This window comes from Neoarius graeffei, chromosome 13 (assembly GCF_027579695.1).
Source record: "Neoarius graeffei isolate fNeoGra1 chromosome 13, fNeoGra1.pri, whole genome shotgun sequence".
Taxonomy (NCBI): Eukaryota; Metazoa; Chordata; class Actinopteri; order Siluriformes; family Ariidae; genus Neoarius; species Neoarius graeffei.
Genome location: NC_083581.1, coordinates 59,381,468 through 59,406,715, shown reverse-complemented (window position 1 = coordinate 59,406,715; position 25,248 = coordinate 59,381,468). Strand labels below are relative to the sequence as shown.

General features: G+C 42.2%; 1 protein-coding gene across 7 annotated transcripts in view; it reads right to left on the bottom strand.

Annotated features, from left to right (window-relative positions):
• The window catches only part of ccdc30 (coiled-coil domain containing 30), a 48,537-nt gene extending 26,995 nt beyond the window's left edge, over positions 1-21,542 (bottom strand). For 4 of the 7 annotated variants that reach the window (XM_060938209.1, XM_060938210.1, XM_060938212.1 and 1 more), the window contains exons 1-9: positions 20,805-21,430; positions 11,123-11,305; positions 6,093-6,213; positions 3,536-3,726; positions 3,292-3,381; positions 3,074-3,157; positions 2,042-2,195; positions 1,839-1,910; positions 1,644-1,759 (exon numbers count right to left, since the gene is read on the bottom strand). In XM_060938209.1, the coding sequence (XP_060794192.1) occupies positions 1,644-1,759; positions 1,839-1,910; positions 2,042-2,195; positions 3,074-3,157; positions 3,292-3,381; positions 3,536-3,726; positions 6,093-6,213; positions 11,123-11,305; positions 20,805-20,819 (1,026 nt within the window). In that variant the 5' untranslated portion in view covers positions 20,820-21,430. Of the gene's footprint in view, positions 1-1,643; positions 1,760-1,838; positions 1,911-2,041; positions 2,196-3,073; positions 3,158-3,291; positions 3,382-3,535; positions 3,727-6,092; positions 6,214-11,122; positions 11,306-20,804; positions 21,431-21,473 lie in introns of those variants that run through there. The other 3 variants (XM_060938208.1, XM_060938207.1, XM_060938211.1) reach the window with 3 other exon arrangements.
• Between the last annotated feature and the right edge of the window lie 3,706 nt (positions 21,543-25,248).

Below are 25,248 nucleotides of genomic sequence, written 5' to 3'. Positions count from 1 at the left end.
TTCTCACCTGAGCGCAATGTTACTTCACCTTTGGACGAAGAATGCAATGTTGCTAACCCTCCTACGATACATCTGTTAACCATTTTAATAATTACGTGATAACGTTGAAGAAATTTGCAAAAAACCACCAGGTCGTTTTCTCATAAACAAACCAACGCTGACGTAGGGTTCAGAGAGAGGTGACCCGCATGTGACATCATGAAAATCAATGTTTCCCGGGAAATCCAAATGCCAAGTTTTTTCAGAGGCGGACCAATTCGCCTCAAATGGCTTGATTTCAACGGAATTTTTCTGGTATAGACCCCTTTCACATGACGTCACCGCGCCGCAAGATTTTGTTAGGCGCCATATTGGAAGACCAAGTACATGCACTCACAATATAAAACAAAGTACAAGCTAGAGTAAAGTGACACGATGGATGATAATTCTGGTTATGTGAGCACATTACCAGCTGCAGAAAGGGCACGGTATGTGGAGAAACTGGCTGTGATTGATGGGTTTGACCCATATGATAAGACTTGCGGCAAGGGAGAATGGAAACATAAGGAGGACCGGACACCAATTCTGCCATCTGTTTGCTACCCAGACATTGTAAACTATTTGTTGTTTACACCCAGTGCCTACACTCAGTGTTCGAACTATGCTGATATTTTCGGGGGGCCCCTTTTTTTCCCGGGGGGGGCGCTTGCGCTTGTCTCGGAGCGCGGATCTCCAAACACATGAGAAGCCTTGCGCTTGTCTCGGAGCGCGGATCTCCAAACACATGAGAAGCCTATCTTACGCACATATCACGCGGACTCCACACATGCATCGCGTCTGAAGTCATAACTCATCAGGGGAAATCGTGTCCACATTGGCATGTTCAAAAAACAACCTCGCGTCAACAATGATGCCACACGCATGAAAAAAAAAAAAAAAACAGTCAGGCTACTCAACAACCAACCGGGCAGCAGCGAGCAAGCCCCAAACCATCCTAAATTATTATTATTATTATTATTATTAAATTGTAGAAGTCTGGGAGGCTTGCTCCTCATACAGTTATCAACTTGGGGCCAATTTAGCATGTTTTAAATCTGAATTTCTTGCGTTTGCTTACCTCAAAGTGTCCGCAGATCATGCACAGACTTATCCATTATATCCACAGTTTTTTGCCAAGTCTCACACAGGTTTCTTTCAAGTCTACTGTTGGGCCAATAAATCATAAATAAAACAGCTCAGATTTGTTTGTTTAAGTCGTTTGCCACTCCACTTTATTCTCGTGGGTTCACATACCGCTGCCGTTATTTCCCCCTAATCACGAGTTTGTTGGTCTTCCAAAATGGCGCAGGGTCTGTTTACTTCCGGTTTCGGGTGACGTCAGTGAAAGGGGTCTATTGCGCAAGGTAAAAAAAAATTGCACAAAATGCTAAATGTGACAGATATTTGACCAAAGTTTAATGTAAAATAGGAGAATTACATTGATCTTGCTCCTGAATTTACCCGTGATATGCACTTTAAGTATTGTATCTGAGCAGAAGTTACAAAACCCATTAGCATGACTACTGTCTATTCTACTCTCAATAAAAGGTTAACGTGGGAAAGAAAGGTGTCTCAGCAACCTTTGAAAGGTAACACTAACTTTACAATTAAGAAATACTACATACCATTTTCAAAAGCGTCTTCCTTTCAGAGTCTAAGGAGCGTACTCTGTCCCTCAGTGCCCGAATCTCTGTATCAAGTCTCTCATTATGTTCCTTTGCCTTCTGCAGCTCTACCATATCTGCCAAAGATTTACTTTTTACAAGCAACAATATTTGTTAAGCGCATCAAAGGTATCAGAACTTTTAAACAGTTCTTACCACACTGCTTTAACTGTTCTACTTCCTGTTTTAGCCATGCCACTTCCTCTCCAGTTGTCTGCAGGTCAGGGCCTAACATGAATACACTGCATCATTTCTGCTTTTACAAATCGCCAACACTAATAAACTGTATGAACTAATAATAAGCACTAGTAAGTAAAAATAGATCATTCATCACGTGTGCCTTTTTGTGATGCATTTACCACAAGCTTCCTGGGCTTTCCGAGCCAGATCTAGCTCATCAGTTAGGTGGCGAATCTCCTGATGAGCCATAGCGAGTCTGCAGGATGCCTCTTCGAGATCCCGCTCCAGTTTCTTCTTTTCTGTGCGCTCTTGCTCCAGTTCTGCACTGTGGACCTGAAGGAAATATTACTTTTACAGCTCACTGGCTAAAGATCTTTAAGTCTTTAGGACGTGGTTGGTAGGTGTCAGGTCAACATCCATGCTTGTGCTCACCATGCATTTGCCACAGTGAGGAGCTTGAATGAAGCTGAATGGGGAACATGCTTTAGTGTGCGCAGAGCCAAAAACAGCCACCACTGGCCCATACACCAACTATATCTCTTTACATGCAGCCTAATTGTGTGTTAATAATCTACCTAATGGCTCAAATGGGACCCAAAAAAAAAAAAATAACACCACACATCATATGCAAACCTCATTCGATGCCAATCTAAAATTAGTATCCAACAAAACAAGTAGAATCCATAAAATAACCCATTAAAAAGGGGAATAATCACTACACTAATTTGTGTGTTTGTTTTTGCACCAACAGTGTTGGTCAGTCTTATGAAGCAAGGTGAGTGAACACTTACCTAACTTGCTCAGATAATATTAGCTACTTGATCCCTTCTCACTTGACTCACAAGCTTTTAGTTGACATGCTGATGTTGACTCGAATGCTGTATTTCGCATGCATGTAAATTTCATTTTACACGCATCATGCATGTAAACTCATTCAATAAATTGCACGGTTTTAGGTACACGTAAGCACATTTGAAACCTGTAACTGGGCTGGCCAAAAAGGCCTTAGCGTATAAACACAGCCAATGAAAACCATTAAAGGGACAACAGACTCTTTAAAACCAAGTGCTAGTGGTTAGACATGGGAAGACATGCCAGAAGCTGCATACGTTCAATAAATTTGAGGGGAAATGCACAGCTGAGAGAAGACACATTCCTGCTCATAACAGCAGCTCGAGGAAAGAACAAATATGGCAGTCATGGGAACATACAAGAGAGAGGCTCTGTGCCATTTTTGTTGCCTTGTGCACACCAAAGAACTTCCTCCACGGGCTCTGAGCTGTAGCTTCTTTTCCCTTGGGAATAAAATTAAGGATGTACAGTCATAAAGCTCACACATTTCCCAGACCTGCTGACAGTTTAATTTCTGTTCATGACAGTTTCAAATAGAAAATAGCCAAACGTGGAACATGCACCGAGGTATCCTCACCTTGCTCATATTCTCTTTAGTGAGATGCATCATTTCCTTTTGCTGCCTGAGCTCCTCCTCCAGCGTGTGCCGGATGTGGTCCAGTTCCTCCTAGTTCCCATCCAAGACAGCAGCCAAATTAATAATGCCACCAAAGTCCATTATGAACACACTTCAAACCCCAGAACGCTCCTCTGATGGACCCTATCTATGATGAAACTTTAGGTTAAAGTGTGTGATGCTCGGTTTAGTTCTGGTCTGGTACCTGTAAGTGGACCTCTCTAAGGTTTCCTGTGAGGGTCTGAGTATCGAGTTTCCTCTCTGCAGCCTCCAACCTCTCCAGCAAGGTGACTCTTTCTACCAGCAGGTAAGCCACCTGCTCACTGGAACTGCTGTTACTGATTTCAGCTAGGCCTTCCTGCTCCAGCATCTCCATCACCTCTTTATATTGGCACTCTAGGAAACACCCAGAAGGATTTCTTTCCAGAAAGCTTGAGTAATCTAACGAAAGAAAGACTGAAACAGCCTCATCATATTTATTTTTTCTGAGAGGTATGGGAAGAGGAGATTATTCAACTCAGTTCAAGTTTATTTGTATCGAGCTTTTAAACAACAGAAAATTCATCAAAAATAGCTTTTGATTTGTCAGATAGTTAGCCTTTTGTGTTTTATTATTTTTTACTTAATTTAGTTAGTTAACACAAAGCAGCTTTACAAAAATATGAAGAGTTCGATCCCTAAAGAGCAATCTAAAGATGGCACAACAAAGAAACCTTGAGAGGAACCGACAAATAGGAAACCATGCTCTTTTGGGTGACACCAGATAGTGGGATTGGAACAGAGGTTTTCAGTTGTATGGCCTGGTGGTCAAAGTCCATCCAGCGTCAGGATCTGGTCTTCCCAGGCAGTCTCTTGTCCCAGTACTAACCAGCTCTTTGAGGCACACAGGTGTGGTAGTGATCTTCATTTCAGTAGCCCTCAGCCTCTTGCCCATTATATAGCTAGGGTTACAGTGGGGGGGGGGGGGGGGGGGGGGCTTGTCCTTTGGTAACCGTGAGAGTTTGACTCCCCACTTGCAGCATACCTTGCCAGATGGCAGTAGGTACCATTTTTATGATGTTTTTTGGCATGACCCGACTGCAAGTAGAATTCGCAATCTCCGGGTCTAGAGGCGGACATGCTAACAACTAGGCCAACTCGTGGTTACTGCTCAGCTGGTGGTACTGGCTCAAAACTATCCATCCATTATCCATAACCACTTATCCTGTGCAGGGATGCGGGTAAGCTGGAGCCTATCCCAGCTGACTATGGGCGAGAGGCAGGGTACACCCTGGACAAGTCACCAGGTCATTACAGGGCTGACACAGAGATAACTATTCACACCTACAGTCAATTTAGAGCCACCAATTAACCTAACCTGCACGTCTTTGGACTGTGGAGGAAACCGGAGCACCTGAAAGAAACCCATGCAGACATGGGAAGAACATGCAAACTCCACACAGAAAGGCCCCCGTCAGCCACTGGGCTTGAACCCAGGACCTTCTTGCTGTGAGGCGACAGTGTTAACCACTGTCATTTCCGTTTCCGGTTGAGAGTACGCCATGCGCATTCTGGCTGCCGCTTCTCACCGGAGCTTTTTATTTTTTATTTTTTCTCTTTTGTGTTTGCGTAGTTTGATGTTTGTTTTTGTCCGCTGGTTGTGGTGTAGCTCCGGACCCAGTTTTGGACGTCAGTTTCCTTCAGGCCTTGGTTCGCCGTGGGTGATGCCTGTGCTCCTAGCTATGGACTGCAGTGAGCTCGTTGCTCATTTTAACATCGTGGTTGTCCAGCGTTCTGTGCAGCAGAGCTTTAGTGCTTGGCGTGAAGTTCCGAGCGATGTTGCTCGATGGCGTCGCGGCGGCTGTACAGGCGGTTTGGGACATACCAGCGCTCTGCGTGGCGGTGCATCTGTGCTCGCTTTGTGGATCCATGGTGTGGTGTTCCGAGTGATGTTGCCCGGTGGCGTCGTGGCGGCTGTGCTGGCGGTGTGGGACTTGTTTTCGTGCGCCTTTTGGTGGGACTGTAGCTGCTACACCACTGGAATGACAACCTGACCTTTATTTGGTAGGCTTTTTTTTTCCCCTATAATTGTAAAGCGACCTTGGGTTTTGAGAAAGGCGCTATATAAATTGAAATTATTATTATTGCTACTACACCACCGTGACGCCCCGGCTCAAAATTAGTATCACACATATATAACGCTATTCTCCATTTTATTTCTCAACCTGCACAAACTATTAAAATTAATATAAAATTTAATATTTCAAAACCATGGACGCCCAAAAATGTTCTTTAAAGCAGCATGAATGAATGAATAGAAATGCTTTTATTTTGTGATCAAATGGAGTACTCTGACACTTTAATGCATTAACATCCTTAAAATCATTTTTTGCTTTGTCATGTTTTCATTTGTGAAAAATTCTAATTTTCCTCTCATCACTGATGGAAAAAAAAATCATAACCAGCTTTTTGACAGTACTTTCATGGAGTTAGTAAAAGTTAATCAAACATCCACACAGACAAAGAAACAACATTCATCCAAAAACTCCATGTTAGGCTTATTTGCTGTGCACTAAAATGAGGATGCAGTCACTTTTACTGCCATCACATGACAGCTCGACACACCACTCAAGCTGGTGTAAAATGAACTAGAACCTCAAGTTTGTTAAAATACATTAATGGAATTATTATGGAATCAAGTTTATCAAGTAAGGAATCTAGCAGTTATTCATAATGACTTGGATGATTGAAAACTTTCATCTGAAACATTTTGGAAGACTTGCCTTGCTGGTGCTTTATCTGCTCCAGCTCAGCACGGAGCTGTTCATTATCCCGTTCGTATTCAGCTGTCAGACACTCGCGCTCCTCTAGCATGTTTCGAATATGCTCCACATAACTCTCCACCTGTAACACACGAACACCCCAGTTAAAGTCTCTTAACCTTGTTGGTGGTCTTTATCCTCTGCACTGTGTAAAGAAGAAATCTGTGAAAATAAAATCGTATTTATTACAGAGACAAATATTCATATACTTAATTCAAATAATGAAAACTTGCTAATAACTCGAGTTCCCCATTGTGCACCCATTTAAGTTTTAATTAAAAGTGACACCACACTAAAAACCTTATGCACTAGCCAGATTAACAATCAGGGAAGAGGCAAAATGGCTGAGAGGAGACTGTATAAATTAGTAATACATTGCTTTTTTTTAACTATTATTTACACCTCTAATTTATGACAATAAACATCTTAAGGCAATCCGAATAGATTTCAATACTCCTGTTACCTCGGATTGCAGAAAGGCTGAAATTGAATATCAGTAATGTATCCAGAATGGGTCATTCATGAAGAAGGAGCCTTTGTCAAATATGCATTACAGGGAAATTCTTTCATTTGCATAATCCAGCTTGTTAGGTCGCTGGGGTCTGAGTGTAGCCATGATACAGCACTGTTGGAGCAGAGCGGCTTAAGGGCCTTGCTCATGCACTCAAAAGTGACAGCTTGCTAGTACTGGGGCTTGAACCCCCAACCTTCAGATCAGTAACCCACAGCCTTAACCACTGAGGCCAAGTTTACATTAGACCGTATCTGTCTCGTTCTCTTCGCGGATGCACTGTCCGTTTACGTTAAAACGCCTGGAAACGCCGGGAAACGGGAATCCGCCAGGGTCCACGTATTCAATCCAGATCGTGTCTGGTCCGGTGCTGTGTAAACATTGAGAATACGCGGATACGCTGTGCTGAGCTCTAGCTGGCGTCGTCATTGGACAACGTCACTGTGACATCCACCTTCCTGATTTGCTGGCATTGGTCATGTGACGCGACTGCTGAAAAACGGCACGGACTTCCGCCTTGGATCACCTTTCATTAAAGAGTATAAAAGTATGAAAATACTGCAAATACTGATGCAAATACTGCCCATTGTGTAGTTATGATTGTCTTTAGGCTTGCCATCCTTCCACTTGCAAGTGGTAAGTGATATGCACTGAGATCACACACACAGCGGCTCAGTCCCGAATCACTGCTCGTGCGCTATACTCGCGCGCTCTGTGAGCTGCGCAGGGCCGGAGTGCGCACCCTCCAGAGGGCACGCGCTGTTCAGGGCGGAGTGATTTGGAGCGCAGGATGCCTGCGGAGCCGAGCGTATCCGTGTATTGGTGTTGCTGTGTGCACACGAATCGTGTATTGGTGTTGCTGTGTGCACGCTAATCGTTTTAAAAACGTTAATCTGATGATCCGCTGATACGGTCTAATGTAAACCCCACCTGAGTCACCATTACCAATACGAGTCAGCTCTTTGGGTCAGCTTTTAGGTGAACGTTACAGGCCTTGTATTTTTTTTTTTTTAAACGTGGTAGACAATGCTGTTACTCTCGTTGTGTAATTTAATCAAAATGCTTCCATAGAAACCTCATGCTAGTAAACAACATGAGTTGTTTATTAGCATGAATGGCAAGGACTCAACTGTGCGACGGAATCAGCATGACTGGGAAGGTGAAGTTGATGAAAATATACTACAGTGGTGCTTGAAAGTTTGTGAACCCTTTAGAATTTTCTATATTTCTGCATAAATATGACCTCATCATCAGATTTTCACACAAGTAGATAAAGAGAACGCAGTTAAACAAATGAGACAAAAATATTATACTTAGGTAATTTATTTATTGAGGAAAATTATCCAATATTACATATCTGCAGGTGGCAAAAGTATGTGAACCTCTAGGATTAGCAGTTAATTTGAAGGTGAAATTAGAGTTAGGGGTTTTCAAATCAATGGGATGACAATCAGGTGTGAGTGGGCACCCTGTTTTATTTAAAGAACAGGGATCTATCAAAGTCTGATCTTCACAACACATGTTTGTGGAAGTGTATCATGGCACGAACAAAGGAGATTTCTGAGGACCTCAGAAAAAGCGTTGCTGATGCTCATCAGGCTGGAAAAGGTTACAAAACCATCTCTAAAGAGTTTGGACTCCACCAATCCACAGTCACACAGATTGTGTACAAATAGAGGAAATTAAAGACCATTGTTACCCTCCCCAGGAGTGGTCAACCAACAAAGATCACACCAAGAGCAAGGCGTGTAATAGTCGGCGAGGTCACAAAGTACCCCAGGGTAACTTCTAAGCAACGGAAGGCCTCTCTCACATTGGCTAATGTTAATGTTCATGAGTCCACCATCAGGAGAACACTGAACAACAATGATGTGCATGGCAGGGTTGCAAGGAGAAAGCCACTGCTCTCCAAAAAGAACATTGCTGCTCGTCTACAGTTTGCTAAAGATCACATGGACAAGACAGAAGGCAATTGGAAAAATGTTTTGTGGACGGACGAGACCAAAATAGAACTTTTTGGTTGAAATGAGAAGCGTTAAGTTTGGAGAAAGGAAAACACTGCATTCCAGCATAAGAACCTTATCCCATCTGTGAAACATGGTGGTGGTAGTATCATGGTTTGGGCCTGTTTTGCTGCATCTGGGCCAGGATGGCTTGCCATCATTGATGGAACAATGAATTCTGAATTATACCAGCGAATTCTAAAGGAAAATGTCAGGACATCTGTCCATGAACTGAATCTCAAGAGAAGGTGGGTCATGCAGCAAGACAATGACCCTAAGCACACAAGTCGTTCTACCAAAGAATGGTTAAAGAAGAATAAAGTTAATGTTTTGGAATGGCCAAGTCAAAGTCCTGACCTTAATCCAATTGAAATGTCGTGGAAGGACCTGAAGCGAGCAGTTCATGTGAGGAAACCCACCAACATCCCAGAGTTGAAGCTGTTCTGTATGGAGGAATGGGCTAAAATTCCTTCAAGCCGGTGTGCAGGACTGATCAACAGTTACTGCAAACGTTTAGTTGCAGTTATTGCTGCACAAGGAGGTCACATCAGATACTGAAAGCAAAGGTTCACATACTTTTGCCACTCACATATGTAATATTGGATCATTTTCCTCAATAAATAAATGACCGAGTATAATATTTTTGTCTCATTTGTTTAACTGGGTTCTTTTTATCTACTTTTAGGGCTTGTGTGAAAATCTGATGTTTTTGGTCACATTTATGCAGAAATATAGAAAATTCTAAAGGGTTCACAAACTTTCAAACACCACTGTATATGCACATTAAACTGCATATTCTGGACCAATTTTGTGTTTTTTTTATATGAAAGTATGTCCCTTTACACACTCATCCAGAAAGGTAATTTTGCATAAGGCCATCTGTCTACAGCAGAAAAAAATAAAATAAAATGCGTCTGGAAAAATCCCAATTGAGTCTGGAGCCAGATTCGCGATGTTACCTGCGGAAGCGCCAGCAGGCTGCGTGAGCTTTGCACGGTTTCAGTGCACAGCCTGTGTAGACCAAGCGCTCCCATTTCTCTCTCATTGTCCGATCTTTTGGAAAACGATGAGTACTAATCCCATCAAGATTGGTGTTGCTACACCCTCCTACAATACATCTGTTAACCATTTTAATAATTACGTGATAACGTTGAAGAAATTTGCAGAAAATCACCAGGTCGTTTTCTCATAAACAAACAGCGCTGACATAGGATTCAGAGGGAGGCGTCCCGCAGATGACGTCACAAAAATCAATGTTTCCCGGGAAATCCAAATGCCAAGTTTTTTCAGAAGCGGACCAATTCGCCTCAAATGGCTTGATTTCAACTGAATTTTTCTGGTATTGCACAAGGTTAAAAAATTGCAGAGAATGCAGAATGTTACAGATATTTGACCAAAGTTTAATATAAAATAGGAGAATTACATTGATCTTGCTCCCGAATTTCCCCGCGATATGCACTTTAAGTGTATTACAGGAGGAATCACTTAGCACATCTTCATAATGATGTGCAAACAATGTTAATGCAGGGATGCACATCTGTAATGCTTAAATAGAGATTATAAAACAATGCAAATACAACAAAAAGCCAAATAATCTGACTCCTTGAGAAAAGAGGGATTTCCCATCACTACTCTGTAGCAGTCAGAAACCTGGCCCTGTTTACTGAGGGCTTCATTTATTTCCTCTTTTTTCTCGCCTCAATATTTCAAAATTCATCCATCATCCCACAAATTTACCAATATATTGGAAGGCAGTAACCTTGAGAGATATTCTTTGATAAGGCAATGAAAAATCTCATCTCATCTCATCTCATTATCTCTAGCCGCTTTATCCTTCTACAGGGTCGCAGGCAAGCTGGAGCCTATCCCAGCTGACTACGGGTGAAAGGCGGGGTACACCCTGGACAAGTCGCCAGGTCATCACAGGGCTGACACATAGACACAGGCAACCATTCACACTCACAGCAATGAAAAATCATGCAAATTAAAAACTCAGTCGTTTGTTAGAATGCAATTTGATAATCATGTAAAACTTAACCAAACATTTTGGACGGTATCATTCGGTTACTTTTACAGTCTGCTGAAAACAATGTCACCGAATGACCAAAATGATTAAGTCGGCTATATGTTCTAAGCGTTTTATTTACGTTGAATGGTGTGATGCTTCACAGAACAGCATTTAATACGAGTATGATTTGTATTTTACTGTTACGATTTTTTATTAAACCTTTAAAATGAAGTAAGTTTTGGACTTTTCTTATATTGAATAATTGGCTATTATTTGTCAAAATATAAGAAAATAACGGATAGTAAACAGCATGTCAGAAAGACTGTAAAAGCAGCAGATCATGATCATCTCACTTTGTTAACAGTCAAACCCATATAGTCATGATAAAATGTTGATGAAGGAGTGGCTCATTAACTGATCACTAGCCATGCTTTACAGTAGCTCCTCAGCCTGCCATCTGGACACTCGCCTCTTTCATCTCGCTGGTCTGCTGTTTGCGGAGGGCCTGGAGCTCCTGTGTGGCTGAGGCTAGGCTGCCTTCACTGCTCTGGAGCAGACGCCACAGGTGGCACTGACGCTCATCTGCCGAGGCTTCAGGTGGGACGCCATCCTTCTCCAAGCGCATGAAGAGCTCCGTCAGCTCAGTTTTATCCTTGATCAGAAATACAAAAATGCTTGTTTATACACCAACAAGCCACTATTCATGAGAAGCGCAGGAGTACATAAGACCTGGTTTATCTGATACAGCAAGTTTAAAAAAAAAACAAAACACTATATATTGTTTGGTACGAAGCAACTAAACCATATTATGACGTGATAGATAAGTTCAGAGCTCGGAGATCCAGTGCATCCTCTTGGTAAATTGTGCCACAAGTGTCTGGTGTCAAGTCACGTGAGACTTCAGATACAGACAAGCTTTAAGCAAGATACATCAGTCAACATATCATGCATTTATGGCAGAATATACAGTGCATCAAGAAAAAAAATATATATGTTGAGCCTGATCCAAAACAGATCCAGAGTTTCAGGCCACTGTCAGATGCTGAGTTTCAAGCCCCCATGGCTTGAGAGCAATGATTTGATTCCATATGTCGATGCATTTCCTTTCAGAGTGAAATTAATAAACTCAATTTTCCCCTCAACCGAAAGACAATAAGAAATAGTGTGCTACAAGATGCACAGCCAGAACAGATGAACCATGTTTGCTTCTAGTGTCGATCAAGACCCACCACTGGAGGTGGGACATACACGGTCCCCTCTGAAAGTACTGGAATAAGGCCAATTCTTTTGATTTTGCTTTACACCGAAGACATTTGGGTTTGAGATCAAAACCTGAATACGAGATGACAGATCAGAAGTTCAGCCTTCATTTCCTGATATTTAGAGCCGGACGTGTTAAACAACTTAGAATATGGCACCTCTGGTGACAAACCATCCAAATTTTAGTTAGAGGAACAGATAGTCTTCAAGTAAATAACACTAATATTTGGTTGCATATCTCTTGCTTGTAATAACATCAAGTCGGCGACCCACCGACACCACCAAACTGCTGCATTCTTTTTTTGTGATGCTTGTCCAGGCTTGTACCACAGCTTCTTTCAGTTGTTTGTTTTGGGGAATTTCTCCCAGCAGTCTCCTCTTCAAGAGGTATAGTACATGGTTAAGGGTATAATCCAGGGTTAAGGTCTGGTGATCAACTTGGCCAGTCTAAAACCTTCCAGTTTTAAAAGTCCTTTGTTGTTAGCAGTGTGTTTATGGTCATTGTCTTGCTGCATGATGAAATTCCTTCCAATTAAATTGGATGCATTTATCTGTAAATTAACAGAATGTTTCTGTTGACTTCTGAATTCATACTGCTGCTACCGTTCTGAATTACATCATCAGTAAAAATTAGGGAGTCCGTTCCAGAAGCAGCTATGCAAGCCCAGGCCATGACACTTATCTTGTTTTGGATCATGAGCAGATCTTTTCTTTCTCCATACACTGGCCTTCCCATCACTTGGCAGAATCATGGTTCCAAAACCTTTGTGGCTCATCTCTATATTTGTGAATTCCAATCTGGTCTTCTGATTCTTACTGCTGATGAGTGGTTTACATCTTGTGGTATGGTCTCTATATTTCTGCTCTCAGAGTCTTCTTCAGTGGATTATGATATTTTCACCCCTACCCTGTGGAGCCTGTTTGATACCAAAGACAGACAGGCTTGCGTTTTCGTTCACAGCTCTCACAATGTTTATCATCAGCTGTCCTTATCGATGTCTGGTTATTAGCACACCAGGGGGTTCTTTCTTTTTCAGGTCATTACAAATTGTTGTATTGGTTATTACCAATACTTGTGCCTTGGCCCTAACCAATTTTCCCTCTTTTTCTCAGTTTCAAAATGGCTTGCTTTTCCACAATAGATGGCTCTCTGGGCTTCATGTTGGTTTGTTCTTTTTAAACAGCAAATGCAGGCTTCACAGGTAAAACCCAGGACTCAAACCAATTAACAGTTATTCCACAAAAATTGAGTCGTATATGAGCTGATAGCTGACAAGCCGCGTAGCACAGAACTGGCTATAAGCCATGCACAATGAGATTAAGCGGAATAACTGTGTTATTCTATTTTGAGAAACAGAATATTTTTATTTTTTGCAAATTCGATTAAAAAAAAAAACAACTTTATACAAAACATCCAACACAATCATTTCCACTTAGAATGTAAACAAACCAGTGAAATGACAGTAGCAATTTGTGAAAAATCCTATAACAATAATAATAATTCTCAAATAAAATATACATTCTTACCATCAAATACTTTCATTCCATATTTTGTTGCTGCTTTTTTTTTGGGGGGGGGGTTGTTTTCAAGTAGAGGTTTTTATTTCGTCTTCGATTGGTTCAGCGACACACACCGCCGTTTTGTTTTTCTCTACTCACAGTATATGAGCTGATAGCCAAGTAATACAGTAGCCAATCAGAGTGCACGATTGCTCATATCCTGTGAATGTGAATATAATAATAGTATATATTCAGAGATATTAATTGTTCAACCAATCTAACAATGACAAGAAATATCTGTCAGTCACATTCTCCAGTAGTTTAATCACTTGATAAATGGGCGGATTCAAACAAAAGGTGCCATGTTTTTTAAGCTGTTCTACACATCTACATGTAAATATCACCAAATGAAAGCTGAAATTCACCATCTCATTCATCCTTTGATCCCAAACCTAAATATTCGCAGTGTACTGTACAGCAAAACCAAAAGAATTAGCATTGCTGTGCTAACTTTTGGGAGAGACTTTGTGCTAAAAGCACTTGATCAGACAAACACAAGCCTAGTACAAGAGGAGTCGTCAAAAAAAAAAAAAAATTAAGCACTGGACTAGAAACCTGGGACTAAAATCTCTCCTAAACATTTCATTTTTCCCCCCTACATATACTATTGGGCGACATGGTGATGCAGTGGTTAGCATTGTCGCCTCACAGCAAGAAGGTTCTGTGTTCAAGCCCAGTGACTGATGGGGACCTTTCTGTATGGAGTTTGCATGTTCTCCCCATGTCTGCGTGGGTTTCCCCCACAGTCCAAAGACATGCTGTTGGGTTAACTGGCTAAACAGTCTCAGCGTTTAAGTCTAGGCTGAAAACATATCTGTCTAGTCAAGCCTTTTGTTAATAGTATTTATGAGGGAAAGGAGTAGATCTGGAGGGTCCTCAGGCATAGTGTGTTTTGGTAAACTGGGATGTATGGATGCTGTCAGTCCCCCACTCGCATTTGAAGAAGAAGAAACCTTTATTCATCACATGCACACTTCAAGCACAGTGAAATTCATCCTCTGCATTTAACCCATCTGAAGCAGTGAACACACGCACACACTCAGAGCAGTGGGCAGCCACACCAGAGCGCCTGGGGAGCAGTCAGGGGTCGGGTACCTTGCTCAAGGGCACCTCAGCCCAAGGCCGCCCCATGTTAACCTAACTGCATGTCTTTGCATTGTGGGGGAAACCCACGCAGACACGGGGAGAACATGCAAACTCCACACAGAAAGGCCCTCGCCGGCTGCTGGGTTCGAACCCGGAACCTTCTTACTGTGAGGCAACCATGCTAACCACTACACCACCATGCCACCCACTGTTGACTGTGTAGTGGCTGCTGCTTTATGTCCCAGGGCACCCTCATGCCTGTGTTACCTTCTGGCTCTCCCCTTTTAGTTATGCTGTCATAGTTAGTTTTGCCAGAGTCCCTGCTCCCTCATCAGGTGACATTGGGCATACCTAACAACCTGTGTTTTCTCTCTCTTCCCCTTAAGTTACATGTCAATCCTGAGATCGAGATGTTGACCTCCTCCTCCTGATCCATCCTGATACCCTGCGTCTGGCTGGAGTCTCATCACATCACTCCTGTGGAGGACGGCCCCATATGGACAGTCGAAAGTCACACTTGGAAGATGCTCTGGACACTAATGCCGCTTTTCCACTACAAACGCAGCTGAGTTGGGCTGAGCCGTGCCGTGCTGAGTCGGGCTGTTGGAGTTGCATTTCGACTACAACCGCGCTGAACCGTGCTGGCTGGAAGTGGGTGGACACATTGGGTGGAGTTAGCGAAAGTGGGTGGACATCAGGTGATGTCGTTAAGCAGCGCAAACAGTGACATCAGTGAGCTTTTAAGCGGTAGTCTCACGACCCGAATAGTAAACAATAAACATGGAGGACATGGAGTCGTTAGTGTTGCTGGTCTTGGTGCTGTGGCTTGTTGCCACCGACAACGCGGACAGATACTGGCAACAGCGTATAGATGAGGCGAGGCGCATAAGGCTTCAGAAATTCTCGTAATTCGTAATTCTTCTCCTTCCGGGTTTGCAGTGTTTACAGATCCCAGCGCGCTCGCGGGGCGTGTGTGGGCATGTGAGGACACTCCTCCTCACCAATCAGTGCACAGGGGAGTGTCTGCTCACGCCCCCAGCCTCACTCGGCTCGCTTTGGCTCGCTTCAGCCCCACTCCAAAACGGTGCGAGTTTTAGGGGCTAAGCAGGGCTGAAGCGAGCTGAGTCGTGCTGGTTTTTGGTAGTCGAAATGCGAGCCGTGTCGGGCTGAAGTGAGCTGAAGTGAGCTGAAAAAGGGTAGTGGAAAAGGGCCATTACAGTAATGCTTTTATGGCTGAGGACTACAGTTGACTTGCTAACTTTAGGACTACAGTTGTCATGAACAGTTTTGCACTCTAGTTTCCATCAATGAAGAGTTATAACATCAGTGAAACTGACTTCATGTTAAAAATGTTATAACCACATTGTCTGTTATCACCCAAATGAGGATGGGTTCCCTTTTGAGTCTGGTTTCTCTCAAGGTTTCTTCCTCATGTTGTCTGAGGGAGTTTTTCCTTGCCACAGGCTTGCTCATTGGGAATAGATTAGGGGTAAAATTAGCACATGTTTAAATTCTGTAAAGCTACTTTGCGACAATGTCTATTGTTAAAAGCACTATAAAAATAGACTTGACGAATCCAAATTGCCCATAGGTGTGAATGTGTGCAGAAAGGAACTGGCCTCAAATCCGGATCTGGTTCAGCAGTGATGACAACAACTTATACGAGGGTAAGTCAAAAAGTTCTAAGACAAATTTTTAAAAAATCTTTATTTATAAAAATAAAGCTATTTTTTCTCTACATATCCTCCATTTAAGTCTAAACACTTCTGCAAGCCGTGTTTCCATCAGAGAATTCCTTTTTTGTAGAATTCTGGGGGGTGTCTTTCAGACCTTTTGAAATGAAAGCATCTGTCTTAGAACTTTTTGAATTACCCTCGTCCCCATTGGTGTTGGGTTTTGGTTTTTTTGTCCATAAATACTCAGGAACAGTTATGGGAAAAGAAAGATCTGAAACACCCATTTTGATTTGAGGAGCATTTTAAGGCATCTTGAGTGAACTCAAGGACCAAGGAGCTGGCCATTGACTTTGGGAGGTCCAGACCAAGGTCATGACCAGTTCTGATCAAGGGAGTCGAGGTGGAGACTGTGGATTCCTACAAGTACCTCAGGCTGTGGCTGGACAGCAAGCTGGACTGGACTTGTAACACCAACCACCTGTACAGGAAGGTACAGAGCAGGCTGTACTTCCTGAGGAGGCTGCGGTCCTTTAACATCTGCAGGAAACTCCTGTGGATGTTCTATCAGTCTGTGGTCACCAGTGTCCTGTTTTACACCGTGGTACATCCAAGGAGGACACATCCAGGCTGGGCAAACTGATCAGGCAGGCCGACTCTATGGTGACGGTGGCAGAGAAGACGACTATGGACAAACTACTGAATATTATGGATGATGCCAGTCACCCTCTGCACTCCGTCATCAGCAACCAGAGGAGCCTGTTCAGTGACAGAATGCTCCTTCCCAAGTGCAGGACTAACAGACTTAGAAACTCCTTTGTCCCTCATGCCATCAGACTGTACAACTCCTCTCTGGGGGGGAGGAGGGGTAACAGGAGGACAGACGACGGGAAGGAGCAGTAGCCTAGCCCAACTGTACTGAGGACCCTCCAGGTCTACTCCTTTCCCTCATAAACACTATTAACAAAAGTTTTGACGAAACAAATACGTTTTCAGCCTAGACTTAAACGCTGAGACTGTTTAGCCAGTTAACCCAACAGCATGCCTTTGGACTGTGGGGGAAACCCACGCAGACATAGGGAGAACATGCAAGCTCCATACAGAAAGGTCCCCGTCGGTCACTGAGCTTGAACATAGAACCTTCTTGCTGTGAGGCGATAGTGCTAACCACTGCACCACCATGTCGCCCAATAGTATATGCAGGAGGGGAAAAAAATGAAATGTTTAGGAGAGATTTTAGTTCTAAGTTTCTAGTCCAGTGCTTAATTTTTTTTTTTTTTTTGATGTACGGTATTGCACATTGTCCAGTATTGCTAGACAATACTGGACAATGTGCAATACCTCTCCTGCTGGATTTAAAAAAATATATTTATTTATTTATTTGAATATGTTAATACTTAATTTATCTAGAAGTTTTCTTTATTTTCTATTCTCTGTTTATCCTGTAATGATGCTGCTGGAATTTTAATTTCCCTGAGGGAACCCTCCCAAAGGGATCAATAAAGTTCTATCATGGGCGTTGCCACCATTGAATGTGAAGGGGACGTGTCCCCTTCACATTTCATAATTCTTCGTTTGGAACCCCCCACATTTAACATAAAATATTAGTTCACCCAGCGCCGTTTCTATTGCTTCATGAAAGAATCCATTCCACTTGATCGATAAGAGAATACACAGACCACTGAAAATCCACTCTGGGTTTTCTGGGCGTTCCCTACAACAACTCACCGCAGGCAAGTGAAGTGAATCTCAGTGCAAGCAGAGACATTTTGGTGCAGCTGTTTGAAAGTGGAGGAGGTGACGTCAGCCCCATTGCCACCTCACAATGTCTAGCTTTTGCTAAAACCTTATTCTTTTGTTACATGCCCTCAAAATTAACCCTAGGCCACGTTAAATTAATGTTCAACTAAACAATGAAATAAGCTTAGCCTAATGGGGTATTCCATTATGCTGGATGTTATTCCAGGTGGATTGTGAAGGAAAGGGGGATAAAAGTTATGAAGTGGTAGAAATTGTGGTGGCACCAATGTAAGAAGGAGTTATATCTATAAATGTATTTGTTAGACTCATCTGCAAATGTTACTGTAGTACCACCATTGCATGTAGGTTGACAAAACTGAACTTGTTCATTGTGTGAAGTTCTCTTTTATGTCATTTTGTGTTATGAAGACTGCATGATGCCATGTCATTTTTGTTATGAGTATCACTAAATCAGAAAAAAGTAAAACGCACCCACTAAAGTCACTGTTGGTGGTGAACAAAATTGCACCTGTTCATTGTGTGAAGTTGGTTTTTATGTGTCGCCGTTGCTTGACACAGTGTGATTTTGTGTTATGAAGTTTGCATGATGCCATGTCATGCCTGTTCATTGTGTGAAATTATGAATATTCTTATTTTTAAACATACAGTTGAGTGTCACTATTGCTTGGCACAGTGGCATGTTGTGTTACATCGAAAACTAAATAAAAAAGGAAACCCAAAATAAAAAGTAAAACGCACGCATAAAGTCATTGTTGGTGATAAATTGTGTCACATTCATCTCATTATCTTAGGCGTAGCAGTGGGTTTAAAAACAGGCTGATGAATATATGGACTAGTTGAATGAGGACTTATTGTTGAGTCTCTAAAATAGTCATTGAATTAAGGGTTGTTTTACAATCAGGGTACAAAGTTTGTGTCACAGGGGTCCAAAATTCAAATTGATTCAAACTGGTTCTTGTACCAGTTTTTAAGTGAAGGACAAGTTAAAGAACAGATTTCAGGTAATTTTTTGACATATGCGTATGGTAGTTTTGTGTAATCTGCTATAAGATGGGAGAAACAAATGAAGTGATTCTCGGAGAGGACTTTTTTTTTGACAATTCAGAATCCACTACTTCCACAGTGCTTTTAAATATAAGGCTGTAAGCTTTGTGTTAGTTGTCTCTAATATTTATGTCCCAATATCTTGACCATATTTTAGGATGAAAATAATCATTTTAGATGTTATTTTATATTGAAAAATTAGCTGTCTCAGAGAGGACATTTTTTTGACACAATTACATACTAATTTGATCAAAATAGTCTGAAAACTTACTGGCGTTCAACATTAAAACTTAACTATGTTTCCAATGATATGGAACCAAATATTTGTTTTATGGTATAAAGAATGATTTAAGTGCATCCCTTTTGGAGCTACCTGCGGTCAAAAAAGCACTTTTTCTAAATGACACGAGTAATTTTGCTAAATATGACATATATTGCCATACATTCACCAAAAATAACGTTATCACCAAATTTTTTTTGCATGGTAAATAGAGCCATCACAGGGCTACAATAAACAACCAAGTTTATTTAGTCAAGCCTTTTAATACTGAAGATAATAAGTGTTAAATGTGATTTTTAGCTTGCGTACCCTGATTGCGAAACAACCCTTAAGTGACTTTTGTAGGTAAAATTAGGTGTTTAACAACCTGTTAAAATACACCAGAATGCAGGAAATGGCATCTAATTAATTACAAATTTTGTGGAGGAGGACCCCCAGACCCCCCACCATTAAAAATGCTTCTGATGCCCCGAGTTCTATCTATCTATCTATCTATGAGCAAACATACACTACGGTTCAAAAGTTTGGGGTCACTTTGAAATGTCCTTATTTTTGAAAGAAAAGCACTGTTCTTTTCAATGAAGATCACTTTAAACTAATCAGAAATACACTCTATACATTGCTAATCGGGGCGGCATGGTGGTGCAGTGGTTAGCGCTGTCGCCTCACAGCAAGAAGGTCCTGGGTTCGAGCCCCGTGGCCGGCGAGGGCCTTTCTGTGTGGAGTTTGCATGTTCTCCCCGTGTCCGCGTGGGTTTCCTCCCACAGTCCAAAGACAAGCAGGTTAGGTTAACTGGTGACTCTAAATTGACCGTAGGTGTGAATGTGAGTGTGAATGGTTGTCTGTGTCTATGTGTCAGCCCTGTGATGACCTGGCGACTTGTCCAGGGTGTACCCCGCCTTTCGCCCGTAGTCAGCTGGGATAGGCTCCAGCTTGCCTGCGACCCTGTAGAACAGGATAAAGCGGCTAGAGATAATGAGATGAGACATTGCTAATGTGGTAAATGACTATTCTAGCTGCAAATGTCTGGTTTTTGGTGCAATATCTCCATAGGTGTATAGAGGCCCATTTCCAGCAACTCTCACTCCAGTGTTCTAATGGTACAATGTGTTTGCTCATTGCCTCAGAAGGCTAATGGATGATTAGAAAACCCTTGTACAATCATGTTAGCACAGCTGAAAACAGTTGAGCTCTTTAGAGAAGCTATAAAACTGACCTTCCTTTGAGCAGATTGAGTTTCTGGAGCATCACATTTGTGGGGTCGATTAAATGCTCAAAATGGCCAGAAAAATGTCTTGACTATATTTTCTATTCATTTTACAACTTATGGTGGTAAATAAAAGCGTGACTTTTCATGGAAACACACAAAATTGTCTGGGTGACCCCAAACTTTTGAACGGTAGTGTACATACAGGAGGAGATCACTACATACAACGTGTCAGAGCGATTCAAACACTTAACAGAAACAACACTGACGCACTTCATACCTGTTTCTGTTCCATGACCAGCTGAAGTCCAGCAGGAGTTCAGTCATTACTTGGAAATCAGCTCACAGCAGTGAGAGAACATTCCAGCATGTCGCTTCCAACATTCAATAACCAAACCAGGCTGATGATCGAGTCTCCTAATCATTATTCTGCAGACACACCGCACACTGATGAACTAACAACCATAAACAAACCTGTTGCTCTTCACACGTTTTGTAGGCATTAATACAAACGACTGCGAGACGTCTAAACAAAAGTTGCTAACACTTAACTAGCTAAAAAAAAAACCCTACACGTTCTCCTGCTTGTCTGCAAACACCATTTTCTGTTTGGTGTTTTTGTTCTCACTGCTAGCTGTATTTAGCTAAACAACAAGCTAACCAACTTGTTACAGCTGACCATTTCTAAACAACCGAGCGCAACGCGTTTGCTAGCCAGGAAAAAAAAGTTACTTTTGGCTTTTTTTTAATGATTATTATTATTTTAATTATTTAACACAGCGTACAAACAGTCCAAGTAAAACCTTAGAGAAAAATTCAACTTGTTAAAAAAAGAAAGAGACGTAGTTATGTGGCTAGCTATGATTGTAAACACTGAGGAAGGCTCGTGGTGGCCTGCTGCATATCTTTGTGAGAAGCTTTGGCCAAGCACCATGGTAACGGAACATACCATAATCACGGAGAGAACAGGGGAACGGAGTGATGTCCTGTGGCTTTTTCATCCAGTACAACTTCTGTCCAGCAGATGGCGATATAGCCACTACCTTTCGGTGCTCAGAGCTGAAATTGTAAATAGGTGTGGCTTCAGGTCGTTATAGTGACACAAAGGTTTTTGAAGTATTGACGTTAATAGTCTTCCGGTTCCGGCTTGTAATCCTTTGGTTGATCCTTCTCCATTCTCCAAAAGTTGACTTGGATTTAGTCCCTAAAATCTCTAAACAAGAGGATAGTAGTTGCTACATGTTCCAATCTGCATTAGAACACATTCAACACTTACATATATTTACTCATCTCATCTCATCTCATCATCTCTAGCTGCTTTATCCTGTTCTACAGGGTCGCAGGCAAGCTGGAGCCTATCCCAGCTGACTACGGGCGAAAGGCGGGGTACACCCTGGACAAGTCGCCAGGTCATCACAGGGCTGACACATAGACACAGACAACCATTCACACTCACATTCACACCTACGGTCAATTTAGAGCCACCAGTTAACCTAACCTGCATGTCTTTGGACTGTGGGGGAAACCGGAGCACCCGGAGGAAACCCACGGTGAGAACATGCAAACTCCGCACAGAAAGGCCCTCATCGGCCACGGGGCTCGAACCCAGACCTTCTTGCTGTGAGGCGACAGCGCTAACCACTACACCACCGTGCCGCCCCATATATTTACTGATGGTTCAAAAAAAGATTTTGATTGTCCATCTATTATCTGTAGCCGCTTTATCCTGTTCTACAGGGTCGCAGGCAAGCTGGAGCCTATCCCAGCTGATGATGGGCAAGAGGCGGGGTACACCCTGGACAAGTCACCAGGTCATCACAGGGCTGACACATAGACACAAAACCATTCACAGTCACATTTAGAGCCACCAATTAGCCTAACCTGCATGTCTTTGGACTGTGGGGGAAACCCATGCGGACACAGGAAGAACATGCAAACTCCGCGCAGAAAGGCCTTCGTCGGCCACGGGGCTCGAACCCAGGACCTTCTTGCTGTGAGGTGACAGCGCTAACCACGACACCACCATGCTGCCCTAATTCCAAGTCTAGACATTCAAAAAGATTATAAAATCTCAAATGGTACTATTTTTAGAGCTGAGTTACTAGCAATTACGAAGGCTTTGGAACTTCTTATTGATAAACTTCCCTTTCAAAGTGTGATATTTTCTGAGTCCTTGTCTGTCTTACAAAAAAATCAAAAGGAAAATAATGACATAGAATTATTAGATTTCCCATATCGTATGTACCAGCTTTATCTTATGGGTGGTGAGGTTGTTTTTTGTTGGATTCCAGCTCATGTGGGTATTAAAGGAAATGAAATGGCTGATAAATTGGCCAAAAGATCAGTAAATAAAACCTGTTATGACATTCATTACCCTTTTACCACTTCTGATATCACAAAACATATCAAAGATGTAATTTTTATAATATGGCAAGACAGATGGGAAAATTGGGGCGGCACGGTGGTGTAGTGGTTAGCGCTGTCGCCTCACAGCAAGAAGGTCCGGGTTCGAGCCCCATGGTCGACGAGGGCCTTTCTGTGTGGAGTTTGCATGTTCTCCCCGTGTCCGCGTGGGTTTCCTCCGGGTGCTCCGGTTTCCCCCACAGTCCAAAGACATGCAGGTTAGGTTAACTGGTGACTCTAAATTGACTGTAGGTGTGAGTGGTTGTCTGTGTCTATGTGTCAGCCCTGTGATGACCTGGTGACTTGTCCAGGGTGTACCCTGCCTTTTGCCCGTAGTTTATTTATTTAGCTTTTGCCATAGGAAGATATATATATATATATATATATATATATATGTACATACATCATGGCATGGGAAACCACAACAGCTTGCGCCAATTACAGTGACCCCATTGTACCGAATTTGCATGTCTTTAAACTGTGGGGGAAACCGGAGCACCTGGAGGAAACCCACGCGGACACGGGGAGAACATGCAAACTCCACACAGAAAGGCCCCTGTCGGCCATGAGGTTCGAACCCGGAACCTTCTTGCTGTGAGGCGACAGTGCTAACCACTACACCACCGTGCCGCCCTGTCAGCTGGGATAGGCTCCAGCTTGCCTGTGACCCTGTAGAACAGGATAAAGCGGCTAGAGATAATGAGATGGGAAAATTCCCAAACTGGTAGATTCTTCTACCAACCAGAACCAAGTATTACAACCCATACCACATATTCTGACAAAAGCAGAAACAAACAAAGGATAATTATAAGACTTAGATTTGGAAAATGTCTACTTAATGATGCGCAATTTCTTTTTGAAAAAAATAAAAAATTCTAGATTGTATCAAATATCCAAACTTTCATGATAAAATTATTCAAAAAATGAGAAATAAACAATTATAAATTAATATTAAAAATTAACTTTTACATAAAGAATTTTATGATTACATTTATAAGTTTATTATTGAAAAAGAAATAAAAATTTAATTTTTATTTCAGCTGCTAGCTTCTCTGTGTCAACATAAAAACGGTTTGTTAGAGACATATCTTGCCGTTTTTATGACTCGTATTTAATGTGTGTGTACTTGGTCACAATATGTGAACTAGCAGTTCCAATTCTTACAGGACGCCAAATCACTTCGAGTGGGAGCGTCCCTAAAAGAAGCTCAAGATGAAGCATTGACGCTTTACAGCCATCTACATTATAAGACCAAAAATTTGTAGACACCTGACCATCACACCCGTATGTCCTTGTTGAACATCCCGTTCCAGATTTAGTCCCCAGAAATATTAGTTGAGCTTGAAGGTGTTGATTTTGGAGCAGGGGCTTCTTTCTTGGACTGCAGCCTCTCCATCCATGATGATGTAAAACTCACTTGACTGTAGACAGTGTTTCAGCAGCTTCCAGTTCATGGCAGGCTTGGGCCTTGGTGGTTCCTAACCATCCAAACCAATTTCCTCTCAGCTATGGGTGACAGATTGGGTCTTCTTCCAGCAAAGAGGCTACACTTCCCAGTAAATTGTACTCACATACACCTGTTTAAACTAATGATCTTGGAATCTGCAGTGGTTTAGAAATGGCTCCAAGAGACATTCCTGAATTGTGTAAATCCTTGGACTTTCAGATTGTACTGTGTGTTGGTCAATCCAATAAGCACTCTCTAACAAACCGTTTTTATGTTGACACAGAGAAGCTAGCAGCTGTAGTCATTCATCATCAAAATCATTCATGATCATGAACAGAAAGTTAAGAGGCCTTGGCTTTGACAAGTTAAGACATTTTGGAACTTTCGGTACCACTGAAATAATAACGTAAGTGGGTATGTGCATAGTCACCTGACTATGTATACACCCTGTATGTATAATTTTGACCTGTGTTGATTTCAGAAGACAGCAAATACACCAAATTATTTTTGTTTTCCTATTAAAAGATGCCATTCAAAAAAAGTCATTGAAAGTGCAATATTGGCACATTCATGTCCATAATGACACTTTAGACAGAAAGAAAGAAAGAAAGAAAGAAAGAAAGAAAGAAAGAAAGAAAGAAAGAAAGAATACAGTACCAGAAAAATGTCAGGACCGTAACCTCATCTCATTATCTCTAGCCGCTTTATCCTGTTCTACAGGGTTGCAGGCAAGCTGGAGCCTATCCCAGCCGACTACGGGTGAAAGGCGGGGTACACCCTGGACAAGTCGCCAGGTCATCACAGGGCTGACACATAGACACAGACAACCATTCACACTCACATTCACACCTACGGTCAATTTAGAGTCACCAGT